General features: G+C 48.4%; 1 protein-coding gene across 4 annotated transcripts; it reads right to left on the bottom strand.

Annotated features, from left to right (window-relative positions):
- Positions 1–756: 756 nt before the first annotated feature.
- LOC310694599 (actin, alpha cardiac muscle 1-like) lies at positions 757–13,693 on the bottom strand. 4 transcript variants are annotated; one of them, XM_083477833.1, is made up of 7 exons: positions 13,677–13,693; positions 10,308–10,448; positions 7,042–7,366; positions 5,523–5,684; positions 4,282–4,473; positions 1,947–2,128; positions 757–1,245 (listed from the first exon to the last, which is right to left on the bottom strand). In XM_083477833.1, the coding sequence occupies exons 2-7, from the start codon at positions 10,434–10,436 to the stop codon at positions 1,102–1,104; spliced, it is 1,134 nt and encodes a 377-aa protein (XP_083333959.1). In that variant the 5' UTR covers positions 10,437–10,448; positions 13,677–13,693; the 3' UTR covers positions 757–1,101. The 4 variants fall into 4 exon arrangements, with proteins under 4 accessions (XP_083333959.1, XP_083333958.1, XP_083333960.1 ...); XM_083477832.1 differs by lacking the exon at positions 13,677–13,693 and adding an exon at positions 12,504–12,633; XM_083477834.1 differs by lacking the exons at positions 10,308–10,448; positions 13,677–13,693 and adding an exon at positions 8,805–8,827.
- Between the last annotated feature and the right edge of the window lie 412 nt (positions 13,694–14,105).

Raw genomic sequence — 14,105 nt, 5'->3', positions numbered from 1 at the left:
TCTGTGGAACTCTCAGCTGAGATGAGACAGGCCTTAGCAGGCCAGAAGCTGAATGCGAGTCAACAGTGTGATGCTGCAGCAAAAAAAGCTAATGCAATTCTAGGCTGCATCAACAGAAGTATAGTGTCCGGATCAAGGGGTGCAATAGTACACTTTATTCTGCCTTGGCCAGAACCCCATCTGGTGTACTGCGTCCAGTTCTAGGCACCACTTAAATGGTTTTCTGCCTGTTGCATCAAGTTTCATGTGCTGTGCTAGATACTGTACGATTTTCAGCTGCAGTTTCATTGCTTCCTTTCTTTCTTGTCTTTTAGTGTATTGCAGTTTGAATTCCATAGAATGTAATACACGTATTCCACGTAATGCAGTAAAACGTAATATAAGAAAGCAGGGGAGCAATAAAAATACCTTTGCAAATCAGTATTGTATACATATAGAATGTGATGGATGTGCTATCTCCTTTCTTCAACCACAAGGCCACACAGTGCCACAGACCACCTGAATGAAGCACGCAGACCACAGTTTGGGAATCCCTGGTGTAGTGGTTCAAGTGTTGGAGCTGGAAGCCAAAGATTCTAATTCCTGGTCAGCCATAAAGCTCATGGCTAGACTTGGATGGGCCATTGACCTGATCCAGCAGCGCCCTTCTTATGACTGACCTTTGGTACAGGACCAGCCCATTTGCTGCTTCACCTCAAGTAGGAAAACATCTTGGGCAAGTCTTGTGAATGCCCCAGAAGACACTGAGCCACAGTATTCTACTGTAAAACTGCTTTATTCTTTAAGGTTTCAGGAAGGGGAGAGAAAAGAGGGAGTAATGACAAATACTCAAACTTGAGACACTAGCACCATATGTGGTGGTGCAGAAGGGATGATTCCATGGAAATAAGACCCTGAGGAGCAGAAGAGCCTTCTGCAAATATTTTTCCCCATTATACTCATGAGTAGACCTCTCAGGGCTGGGGTTAGGTGGGCAGTCAAGAGGAGGAACGGCTCTTGCAGTGTGAGCCAGTGGCATAAGCACCACCATGAAATCTGGGAGGAAGGGACAGCAGCTGGAACCTGAAATGGAGAAGCCAGGGAGGGTAATGGAGAGACGTTTTAGAAGCACTTCCTGTGGACAATGGATGGCCCGGCTTCATCATACTCTTGCTTGCTGATCCACATCTGCTGGAAGGTGGAGAGGGAAGCCAAAATGGAGCCGCCGATCCACACAGAGTACTTCCGCTCCGGAGGAGCAATGATCTAAAGGGAGGAAGTGAGAAAGTTAACCAGGGGTGGATGATGCCTTACTAGAGCAGATTACCAAACATTCAAAAAGGAGAGAAATAGTAATCGGGGGATTTCCAACTTCCCCGATATCTGTTGGGACTCAAACTCTGCCAAGAGTGTAAGGTCTGACAAATTCCTCCATTGCATTGCTGACAATTTCCCAAAAGGTGGGAGAACCAACAAGGGGATCATCTGGGCACTACAATTTAAGAAGGATGTTGACAAGCTGGAAGGTGTGCAGAGGAGGGTAGACTCAAACCAATAGCTTCAAGTTGCAAGATTCTGACTAAGCATTTGGAAAACCTTTCTGACAGTAAGAGCTGCTCAGCAGTGGAACAGACTCCTACGAGAGGTGGTGGACTCTCCTTCCTTGGAGGTTTCTAAATACAGGGAGAAAACAAGCATGTTCCCTCCTCCTTGTGACAGCCCTTAAGATATTTGAAGATAGCTATCGTATCTCCTCTCAGTCTCCTCTTTTGCTGGCTAAACAGACCCAGCTCCTTCAAGTGCTCCTCTTAAGGCTTAGTTTCCAGTCCCTTGATCATCTTGGTTGCCCTCACACACACACACAAACACCCCAGTAACCTCTGAATCTATCACAGCTTTCCTCTTACCTATCTGTTGGAATGGAATGCCAAATGTTAATAATTCTGCTGTCTATTTGCCAGTCTCACCTTGATCTTCATGGTGCTGGGCGCCAAGGCGGTGATTTCCTTCTGCATACGGTCAGCGATGCCAGGGTACATGGTGGTGCCGCCAGAGAGCACGTTGTTGGCATACAGGTCCTTACGGATGTCGATGTCACACTTCATGATGGAGTTGTAGGTGGTTTCGTGGATGCCTGCAGACTCCATGCCTGGGTTAAAAAAAAAAAGAGCAAGATTGCAAAATCTGGGGAGCAGGGTATATGGCTAATTTAATGCTAATTGACTATATTTGGCACAAAAGGATGTATCCTTAAACAGAGGTACATCTTTACCCTGACCTTTGACACCTGAGGTGTGTATTTTCAGGAACCACCTTGTTTTTTGTGATACCAAGTTGCCATAAACTGTTTTTAATGTTGCATTTTTGTCTTTGTCCATGGAGTTTTCTTGGCAGGGATACTGGAGTGGCTTGCCAGTTCCTGCTCCAGGTGGATCACGTTTGGTCAAAACTCTCCACTATGACCTGTCCATCCTGGGTGCCCTGTATGTGCCATACATCAGTAGTGATGTATGGAAGTGAGAGCTGGACCATAAAGAAGGCTGATCGCCGAAGAATTGATGCTTTTGAATTATGGTGCTGGAGGAGACTCTTGAGAGTCCCATGGACAGCAAGAAGATCAAACCTATCCATTCTTAAGGAAATCAGCCCTGAGTGCTCACTAGAAGGACCGATCCTGAGGCTGAGGCTCCAATACTTTGGCCACCTCATGAGAAGAGAAGACTCCCTGGAAAAGACCCTGATGTTGGGAAAGATGGAGGGCACAAGGAGAAGGGGACGACAGAGGACGAGATGGTTGGACAGTGTTCTCGAAGCTACCAGCATGAGTTTGACCAAACTGCGGGAGGCAGTGGAAGACAGGAGTGCCTGGCGTGCTGCTCCATGGGGTCACGAAGAGTCGGACACGACTAAACAACAAAACAATGTTGCGTTTTAAATTGCTGTAAACTGCCCTGGGACCTCAGGGTGAAGGGCTGGCAATTAATGGTAATTCTGCATGTGACAGGCATGGTTGTATTCATTCTGAGAGCCAATCTTGCTCAGCCTTGCATTTAACTACCATGCCTGGTCACCACAGGCGACAAGTAATTCTGTGCAAGTGAACAGGCTAGTGGAGGAGAGATGGATCAGCCTGGCCTCCACAGCCAGAACAGAAACCGTGGAGGCTGTCAGCAGACGAGAAGCAGAGAGAGCTAGCCTAGTAGAAAACAAACAGGAAAAAGCAATTGCCAAGAGGCTACTAAAAACAACAACACTCAAAGACCTCCCAGGAAGTGCCTTGATTAGGGTAATTGCTAAGTTGCCTAGTTTTAAGCAAGTTTTATTTATTTATTTTCCGGCTCCTACGGGCCTTGTGAGCCCCCATTAGGGCTAGAGACAGAACACAGTATCTTCCAGATTTGATTTTAATAAGGTGAAACAGCCCATACTGCTGCTTTGTCATGCTAGTCCTGGGTACATCATGCAATCTCTTCTGCACCTGGTGCTGCAAGGCCGGAAGGAGTTTGAAGAAAGAATGGCTGGAAGATCTTTTAAAGTGAGGAGACCCACAGAGAAGAATCCTTCGCCAAGGGCAAAAGTCAAAGGATTTTGTGATGGCCTCAAGTTACAGCAGCTGCTTAGCAGGAGGTCATGCTTCCCCCTCCATTTAGGAGAAGGAGGATACTATCCTGGAATTTTGCCGCTTCCCTGCCTATTTTTGGGGTAGAAAAAAGAGCATCGAAGAGCCCTGTCCGGGCGTGATCAGCTGTTCCTCTCCACCCGCTGCCAAAGCCTCGGCCCTAATCCGTAAGTGGAATGCGTCTACCTGATACCCCCCTCTCTGGTCAAGGCTGGTATCATCGAGACGCCCACCCTGGGCTCCCTGCACTTCCTGACGTGTGTCAGTAAACGTTTTCGCCATCAGTAAAACCAGTGTGACATTTCTGAGCGGTCTCAAAGGAGAAGACTGACCTTTTTGCCACTGACATGCCTTAACCCCTCACACATCTCTCAATTGCCGCCCCAGCCAGCAAGCCTCTGCTTTGATGACATTTGCAGAAGCTCCTCATCCCTCACCTATGGCCGCAACTGACTTCTCAGGTACTCCAGACCCCTCACTCTTCCAGAATAAGCCCACCAGTTGCAGATTACCCTGCCCCACCTATAAGCCCCATGGTTGGGTCAGTCTGTGGGCCCTCCAAATGCTGTTAGACCCCCAACGCCCTTCAGCCACAGCCACCAGAGCCCATGGTCTGGCATAATAGGAGCTGTGGGGCAGCAGTCTCCGCAAGAGAGGTCTCCTGTGCTCCCGCTGTTTCTCACCAATAAATGAGGGTTGGAAGAGGGTCTCTGGGCACCGGAAACGCTCGTTGCCAATGGTGATGACTTGCCCATCAGGCAGCTCGTAGCTCTTCTCCAGAGAGGAGGAGGAAGCAGCGGTGGCCATCTCGTTCTCAAAGTCCAAAGCCACGTAGCCCAGCTTCTCCTTGATGTCACGAACAATCTCCCGTTCAGCTGCGGGGAGGCAGGAAGGATTTGGTCCGTTAGAGGAAGCCCACAGCTTGGAAGAACTGGTTCTGTCGCTCAGCTGTAGGCTCCATCTGCACTCAAGATTTAAAGCACTATCATACCGCTTTGAACAGTTGTGGCCCCACCACAAAGGACCCTGGGAGCTGCAGTTTGTTATGGGTGCTGAGAAGCGCCAGGAGATTCCTTTTTATGATTTTCAGTTTTATACATTTCAATAATTTTACAATCATTTTAACATTTCAAAACTTGACTTCCTTCCCACTCTTCCTGCAGTTCCTTAAATTTATTTTTAATATTTTCGGCATATCCAAATTAACTTAATTTGCTCATTTATTCATGTACTTTAAAGATATACTCTAATAAAACTGCAGGTTATTACAATAATCCTGCCAATCTTATCTGTTTACAGTTTGTAAATATTCCATAAACCATTTCCATTCTTTTTTTCCTGGTAAGTTTCGCCATTTCTGCATACTCCGTAATTTTTGTATCCATTCTTCATTTGCTGGGATGAAATCTTCTTTCAATTTTTGGGCAAGTAACATTCTTGCCTCCGTAGTCGCATACATGAATAAATTTCTATACAGTTTGCATAGTTCTGTCTATATAATTCCAAAAAAATGAAAAGTTCTGGGTTGTTGTATTTTTACAAACGTTATTTTAAACATCTTTTTCAATTCATTAAATTCCTGTTCCTCTCAGAGAGCTCCAATTCCCAGGGTTCCCTGGGAGGAGAGATTGACTGTTTAAACCACTCTGGGAACTGTAGCTCTGTGAGGGCGATAGGGGTCTCCTAACAACTCTCAGCATCCTTAACAAACTACACCTTCCGGGATTCTTTCGGTGAAACCCTGATTGTTCAAAGCGGTATGATACTGCTCTACAGTAAATGTCTAGCGCACATGGGGTCAGAGTTAAGGCATTCAGTGTTTGTTTTCAAATGGCATGAACAATGCTCTTGGCCGGTGCAGGGAGTAGACTCAAGCAGACACTGGCTAAAGAATTAAAGCGGTACCACGTAGCAGTTCTCTTACCAGTGGTGACAAAGGAATAGCCACGCTCGGTTAGGATCTTCATCAGGTAGTCGGTGAGGTCGCGGCCAGCCAGATCCAAGCGCTGTATGGCATGGGGCAAGGCGTAGCCCTCATAGATGGGGACGTTGTGGGTAACACCATCTCCAGAATCCAGTACAATTCCTACAGAAGAGGAGACCTGAGTTGGTAGGGAGCTGGAGAGAGAGGAAGCTGCTAGGTGTCCCACAAGACAGCCTCTTGGCTGGGGGCTTTTAGCCTGGCTGGCCTTATGTGGTGAATGCATGCCAGATAGCTGCCAGTTAACATTTGCCACAATACTTTAGAGCAGGGGTTGCCAACCCAGCACCCACAGAAGTACCATGGTGCTCCAGCCTCTGAGCTTTCTTGCCCTCCTAGAAAGCAAGGGGTCAAATGTGCCTTCTAAGCAATTTATAAGAAACAAGAGTGGTGGGGACACCTTGTATATTTTCCCTGGTACTGAGGAATGCTCTATGTTCCTGTTAGACAGAAACAGCAGCATTGTGCATGTGATTGTGTGTAAAATCAATACTGCGTGATCTCCAGAATCAGGACCAGCAGGACATAGCTGGCTTCTCATGGTTGCCAGGGGTGGCGCTCTCTCTAATTTTGTGTTATGGCACACTCTCCATGGCAGCCATTTTGTGTTATGCCCCACCCCCACCCCCGCATAGTAGCTACTGTTTTGTGACTGGCACAAATGAAATGTACCCGCTGGTCCTAAAAGTTTGGCCACCCCTGCCAAAGCATAGAGGTGGGGAACCATTTTTAGTCTGAGGACCTCGTTCCTTTCTGGAGGTCTTGGGGCCAGAGGCAAAAGTAGCTGGAGCAAGGAATGAATGCGAGGAGAAAGCAAGAGGAGGAACAAATGTAAATTGCTCATTAAACAGCCCACAATCTCCCTGCAAACAAGTCAGGATGAATTAATCATAGAGTTGGAAGGGACACAGAGGGTCATCTCATCCAGCCCTCTCCAATACAGGAATATGCAGCTGTCCCATACGGAAATTGAACCTGCAACCTTGGCATTATCAACACCATACTCTAACCCAGGGGTCAGCAAACTTTTTCAGCAGGGGGCCGGTCCACTGTCCCTCAGACCTTGTTGGGGGCTGGACTATATTTTAAAGAAGAAAAATGAACAAATTCCTTTGCCCCACAAATAACCCAGAGATGCATTTTAAATAAAAGGACACATTCTACTCATGTAAAAACACACTGATTCCTGGACCATCCGTGGGCCAGATTTAGAAGGTGATTGGGCCAGATTTGGCCCCCGGGCCTTAGTTTGCCTACCCATGCTCTAACCTACCCACTTATTAAGCTACCCAGTGCTTAATAAACAGCTGGTTCTGGAAGCAGCTGGCATGTTCATGCCATTCATTAATCCATTGAAAACATGTTTACCCCTGCCTCTTGGTCCCAAGGGGGGGTCAACCAACAATTTTGCTGATTTCACCCCCCCCAGCAGGCACACACGCACACACACATACACACTTACCAGTGGTACGGCCAGAAGCATAGAGAGAGAGCACTGCCTGAATGGCCACATACATGGCAGGCACGTTGAAGGTTTCAAACATAATCTGGGTCATCTTCTCCCGGTTGGCTTTGGGGTTGAGGGGGGCCTCGGTGAGCAGGGTGGGGTGCTCCTCGGGGGCCACGCGCAGCTCGTTGTAGAAAGTGTGGTGCCATATCTTCTCCATGTCGTCCCAGTTGGTGATGATGCCGTGCTCGATGGGGTATTTCAAGGTCAGGATGCCTCTCTTGCTCTGGGCCTCGTCTCCCACGTAGGAGTCTTTCTGACCCATGCCCACCATGACACCCTGGAAGCAAGTGAGAGCAGGGACTCAGGAGAGGGAGAGCTAGACCGTTGCCAAACCAGCCTGCCTTCGATCCAGCCCTTACCTGTCCTGTCCAGGGGGTGGCTCTACCTCCTTAGTCTCTGTGTGGCCCTTGTAGAACACAGAAGTGGGGAGGAGGATGGGGGCAAAACCAGAATTAATTGGCTCCATCTGCCATTGGCTCTGGCTCCAGCCACTGTTGGGCTCCCTGCCCTCCAGCCCCAGTGGGTGCTGGTCACCACAGCTAATCCTCCCTATGCTTTCTGGTGCTTAATTTCAAGCAAAATAGATACAGGGTTGTTGTTTTTTTGGGGGGTAGAAACACTGCCCTCCAATCTGGATTCCGTTCTCCCAATCATCCCCTTAAAGGGAGCAGGGAATGGTGCTTCCCCCAAAAGGGTACAGAGTATTCAAGGCTGGCCAAGTCATTTGGGGAGCAAATCCAAGTAGTGCCATGTCCCCTCTAGGGCAATAATAAGGGCTGTGGCTCAGTGGCAGAACACCTGCTTGGCATGCAGAAGGTCCCAGGTTCACTCCCCTGTGGCATCTCCAGGCAGGGCCAGGAGAGACTCCATGCCTAAAACTCTGGAAAGTTGCTACCAGCCAGTGTAGAGAACTGTTTATATAGGCCAACTGTCTGGCTCTGTAGAAGGCAACTTACTTTGTCTCTATGTTCCTGCTGCAATAGCAATAAATTATACAGCGAAGATTAGGATGTCAGTGAAAGTTAAATAACTGATAATTTCTTGTTCTTTTTCTTACACTCATATTCAGCCGAGTAACTCCTTGTTACTCGATGATAACTAAAATATTGAAATTATTATTGTTATTATTGTTGGAATTTATACCGCAGCTTTCTACCAAAATACATCTCCCCGCGGAACTTTGTACAAAGCAAATCAGGATGTAGGCTCAATAAACATAGTGTCTGAAACTTGAAGCATCCTCTCTCTCTCTCTCTCTCTCTCTCTCTCTCTCTGTGTGTGTGTGTGTGTGTGTGTGTGAGAGAGAGAGAGAGAGAGAGAGAGAGAGAGAGAGAGAGCGCAGACTCTCCAAGTGTCCCTATTTTCCAGGGACAGTCTTGGATTTACAGAAGCTGTCCTGGTTTCTGATTTGATCCCGGAATGTCCAGCTTTTCCTTAGGACATCCCTATTTTCCTTGGAGAAATGTTGGAGGGCGTGACAGACTCTCTTTCTCCCCTTGCCATTGACCCTTATGCCCTGGCTCCCAAATGCTCTTTGCCTTCTGAGCTTTGGCCTAGCAGCTGTTTAAGAGCATAACTTCACCTCAGGAGGAAACAGGATCCCATTGGAAAGCCAAGAGGCAAATGATCTCTTAATTGCCTGGGTTGGAATTTGTCAGGGAGACCCCTGCTGTTCTGGGGGTGATCTCCGACAGGCTGCCTGTAAGGTCATATACATGGCTGGTGGTGGAGGACTCCAAAGGGAAGGCCACCCACACCCTTGCTCTCTCCTTAGGGTGTCCCCCTCCAGACCGGTGTGGGGTGGGCGGGTTTGCAGGTGCATTCTGAAGCTTTCTAAAACTGGTGGTGGTGTTTTTCCTACTCAACCGCCCGCACATAATTCAGCTTTTATTAGCTGGTCTGCAATGTTTTCTCAAGGGCCACATTCACACGTATATTTAAGGCGCTAAGATACCAAGTTAAGAGTCATGGCTTCCTCCAAAGAACCTTGGGAACTGCAGCTTCTTAAGCAGGGGTCAGCAAACTTTTTCAGCAGGGGGCCAGTCCACTGTCCCTCAGACTTTGTGGGGGGCCAGACTATATTTTGAAGGGGGGAATGAACACATTACTATGACCCAAAAATAACCCAAAGATGCATTTTAAATAGAAGCACACTGTCCCTCAGATCTTGTGTGGGGCTGGACTATATTTTGAAGAAGAAAAATGAACGAATTCCGTTGCCCCACAAATAACCCAGAGATGCATTTTAAATGAAAGGACACATTCTACTCATGTAAAAACACACTGATTCCCGGACCGGCCGCGGGCCGGATTGAGAAGACAATTGGGCCAGATTCGGCCCTTGAGCCTTAGTTTGCCTACCCATGTTCTTAAGGGTGCTAAGGAGACCCCTAACCGTGGAGGGAGAACATAGCCATTGTGGTTAGGAGCCTTCGCTTGTGTTATCCTCCATGAATTTGCCTAGTCCCCTTTCAAAGCCAGCTAAATTGGGGACTATCGCTGCCTCCTCTGTGGCGTGTGAAACAGCACTTCTTCTTTCTTTCTCCAGAAACTTCACTCCTGCCCTAGGGAGCAGCAGAGACTGCACTGAAGGCAGCACCGCATCACTTTCAACAGTCACGGCTTCAAGCCCCAAAGAAACCTGGGAGTTCTAGAGTTCTTAGGAGACCCTCTACTATCCTCCTAGAGCTACAATTCCCAGAGCTACCTGGAAAAGGAGGATTGGTTGTTAAACCACCCTGGCCAACGATAACATGCTATTGCTGTATGGAAAGGCACAACAAAAGGAAAGAGGAAAACAACAATTCCCCACAGTACATTTTGTGATGCAAAAAAATACAGGATTGCAGGGGGAAGTTATGGGATGTGTATTGATTGGAAACGAAGCAGTGTGGCTTCCCCAAAACTTTGGAAGGCACAAACACGATTGAAAGCAAGATCGTTTGTATAACTGCCCTGATAACACCATAAGCACAAATCACCATGAATGCCACAATAAGCTACCATTTCCAGAGTGGTTTAACAGCCAATCAGGGAGCTCTGGGAATTGTAGTTCTGCAAGGGGGAAGAGGGTCTCTCCTAACAATTCTTAGCACCCTTCACAAACTGAACTCCCCGGGATTATTGCGGGGAAGTTGTGACTTTAGTGGCAGGGCTCTGCTTTAAATGAATAGTGCAAGTGGGGACCAAACAGAGCCTTGCAGCCACCGCTTCCTTACCTGGTGTCTTGGGCGCCCAACGATGGAGGGGAAGACAGCGCGGGGAGCATCGTCCCCGGCAAAGCCGGCCTTCACCAAGCCGGAGCCGTTGTCACACACCAAGGCAGTTGTCTCCTCGTCATCACACATGGTGCTGGCTCACTAAGGGATGAGAGATGGGTGGCGAGGGTTACATTCTGGAAGTGACTCACACTGACCTCATCTCTTTTCTCCCCCTGACAGCAGTCCTTCTGTGCCATATCTATGTGGGGCAAGTGTTGCCAGGTCTAGAGCATCCCATACTCTGAAATTTCAGGACCCAAACTTGAGACCTAATGGCGGGCCATTAAATGGCACATGAAACACGGTCGCTGAGAACACATAATTCAAATATTTTTTTAAATTGCAAGGTCTAGCAAATTAGCGAATACATCACTGGTTGGAAATCCCTCTCAGATTCCATCTGATTCCTTTTCTCCTGCGTGAACTTTAGGATTCAGGAAGGGGTTGTTTGCCCTGGTTTTCCTCCCTCTTGTAGAATAAACTCATAGGGTGTGAACCAACTAAATTCTACTTTGAGTAGACCTATTAAAATCAATGGACCTAAGTTAGAGCTCATCCACACTTCCGCTGGTGTTCTGCCTAGAAAGCATGGGTTGCCCCCAGCCCCACTCATTTCCAAGCAAAAAGCTGCTCTTTAGCGATATATCAGGGAAAACAGCAATCTGAGGGGAATCCAAATTGCAGCTGGGGGGTGGGGCAGGGAGGAGCAGCAGGACAAGAGGAAGTGTGGATAAGCTCTTAGCCATGCTGATGAATTTCAATGGATCTACTCTGAGTAGGACTAATATTGGAGACAGCTCATAGAGTTTCCTCTACAATGGTAAAACCCAGAAAAGCTAGAATCAATCTGGATACTTTCCAGTCCGGGACACAAGCAGATTGCATTTCCAAATAGAAAGCTTCCTCAGCTTTCCGCTTGGCAGAAAGCAAACATTTTAAGTGTACACGCCAGACAGCTGTAGCTGCAATCCGTGGCGGCGGCGGGAGAAAGTTGGTTCCAAATTCTAGACTAGAGCAATGCTGCCTATTCCTGCTGCTGGCAGCTCACCACGGCCATAGGCAGAGGTTTTCCGCTGGGATCCTTTCAACGGGAGATGTCATGCATTGAATGTGAAGAACAGAAGAGCCTGGATGCTGGATCAGGCCAAAGACCCACAAAGTCCAGCATTCTGTTCTCGCAGCCAAAGCAGATGCCTTTGGGAAACTCGCAAAGAGGACCCAAGCTCTCTCTCCCTGCTTGCAATTCCCAGGAGTTGGTATTCAGAGACCATTGGCATCCTTCTCCAGTCATTGGTCCAATCCCCTTTTAAAGTCAGCCAAGATGGTGGCCATCACTGTCCCTTGGGGGAGCAAATTCCACAGTTGAACTGTGCGGCGTGTGAATAAGTCCTTCCTTTTGCCTGCCCCGAATCTGCCAACATTGAGTCATGGCGTGGCAATTATGGGATGCCCACGAGTTGTGTGTCTTAAGAGAGGCAGAAAAACATCCCTCTCTACAACTTCTGCCCACCATGCATAATCATATACACCTCTCAGCCGTATCCTCCCTTAACTTGCATCCCACCCAAAAAAACCTAACTAAAAATGATCATGGGGAAAGATGCTTGGCGTTTTTGTCCTTTTAGTTGCCATTTCCCCAGGTCCGCATTATCCTTTGTAGAGGTGACCATACCTGGCCTGCTATTCCTTTTCACTATGACTGGCAGTGGCTTTCCAGGGGAGGAAGGCACTTAGTTCCGTCACAGAGCATTTGCCTTGCATGTAGAAGGTCTCAAGTCCAATCCCTAGTGTATCCAGGTAAGGCAGGGGGAGACCCCTGTCTGAAACCCTGGAGAACCACTGCCAGGCAGTATAGACGCTTCTGAGACAAATTGACTCAACATAAGGCAGTTTCTGATCTTCCTACAAGCAGTTCTGTCTCACCCAGCCCTGCATACATTCAAAGCATGTTTCTCCACACTTCCAATAAGCCTCGGAACTGTGATTTGTTAAGGGTGCTGGGAATTGTTGCTCTGTGAAGGGGTAGATGACAATTCCCAGGATTCTTTGCAAGGCGGGGAGGAGGAACACGCTTTAAATGTATGCTGTGTACACAGCCGGAGTCTCTGCCCCAAAGAGCTTACAGTCAGTGTCGGCTGCTCTGGGGGTACTCACCAGTTCCTGCAGCAGCCCAGAGAAAGGAAGCAAAGAGCAGTCAGGTTTGGCTCACAGAGTCCAGTCCTTTATACCCCTAAACTCCCACTGGCCTTACTCCCCTCCCCTCTGCTCCTGGCGGCCTCTCTCACCCTCTGCCTCCTTCCCCCGCAGGGGTTGAAAGGGACGTTTCATGCATTCCATATTTGGAGACATTCCAGGCCACCTGTCACTTGTGCCTTTCATGGGCATTTATGGCTCAGCTGCTGGGGGAAGCCAGACCCCACCTGCTTACCTCCCACCCCTCACCAGTCTGGCCTCCCTCCTTCTCCCATCTCTGTTTTGCAGACACTTGCAAGGCCAAGAGTGGGGGACGGGGGACGGTCCAGACCCCCTGCTTGCAGTAACCATGGCAAAAGCCATTCCCCAGCCATTTACGGCTGTGACACACAGACCTGGGAATTCATTTACATTCAGAGCAATCTGTAAAGATCCATTTGCTGCCTTCGGATTGCGAGAGATGGAGGCACTTTGCTCAGGGGTCTTATTTTTAGATGCAAGTGGGCAGCCCGTGGCCTGTGGGCCAGAAGCAGCTCTCTACCTCCTCTCCAAAGAGAGGGGGAAAGGTTTTTTAAAGGTTTTAAAGCAGTTTAAACAATCTAGGTGTCCCCCCCCGCAGATAATTCTGGGAACTGTAGTTTGTTAGGAGTGCTGAAAGTAGTTAGAGAAGACTCCCTACAGTGGTACCTCAGGTTACAGAAGCTTCAGGTTACAGACGCTTAAGGTTACAGACTCCACTAACCCAGAAATAGTACCTCGGGTTAAGAACTTTGCTTCAAGATGAGAACAGAAACCGTATGGCAGCGGCACCGGGGCAGTGGGAGGCCTCATTAGCTAAAGTGGTACCTCACGTTAAGAACAGTTTCAGGTTAAGAACGGACCTCCAGAACGAATTAAGTTCTTAACCCGAGGTACCACTGTATTCCTATACACAGAAAGATATAATTCCCAGAGTGCCTGAGCAATCAATCCATCTTCTTAGGAAACTTGGGGAATTGTAGCTCTGTGAGAATAGGGGTTCATTCCACAATGACATCTCCAGGTAGGGCTGCCTGAAACTCCCAATCCATGAGTACAGATAATTCTGAGCTAGACTGGTCTGACTCAGCATAAGGTAGATTCCTATGTTCCTACCTGCATGCCTAATGCTGAGTGCATCCTCTGAGCTCCTTCGCTTCAGACTGCAGAGGTGGATCATGATGCAAAGCTTTCCCCTCCTGTGTTTGAGTGGCATTGACTGAGGCTAACCGGAGGCCTCTACAAAGCTGCTAATCCTCCTCCTTTCACCAAGGGAGGCCTCTGCTAGTCAGCTGGCCTGGGCTTCTGCTGCTCCAGCATTTTTTAAAAGAGCAAATGGGAGGGGGGTGCGAGTGAGAAGGCAGCCCAAGAGATGCCACCACCAGAAGCCTAGGGCTCACGATGCAAGCTGTGTTTACATGGATAAGTTCCAGTACCACGTCCGCTGGGCAGTGCCAAGGAACGTGTGTTCTTGGCCTCAGGGTCCTCCACTGCCCCCCAAGGAAAGGGGGTGCAGTGAATCTGGTTGCCCTCTCTGCTCCCAAA

The sequence above is a fragment of the Podarcis liolepis genome (genome assembly GCF_965112155.1).
Source record: "Podarcis liolepis genome assembly, chromosome: 15".
NCBI classification, from domain to species: domain Eukaryota; kingdom Metazoa; phylum Chordata; class Lepidosauria; order Squamata; family Lacertidae; genus Podarcis; species Podarcis liolepis.
Note: the sequence above shows the minus strand (reverse complement) of the source record. Positions and strands in the feature narration are given on the sequence as shown.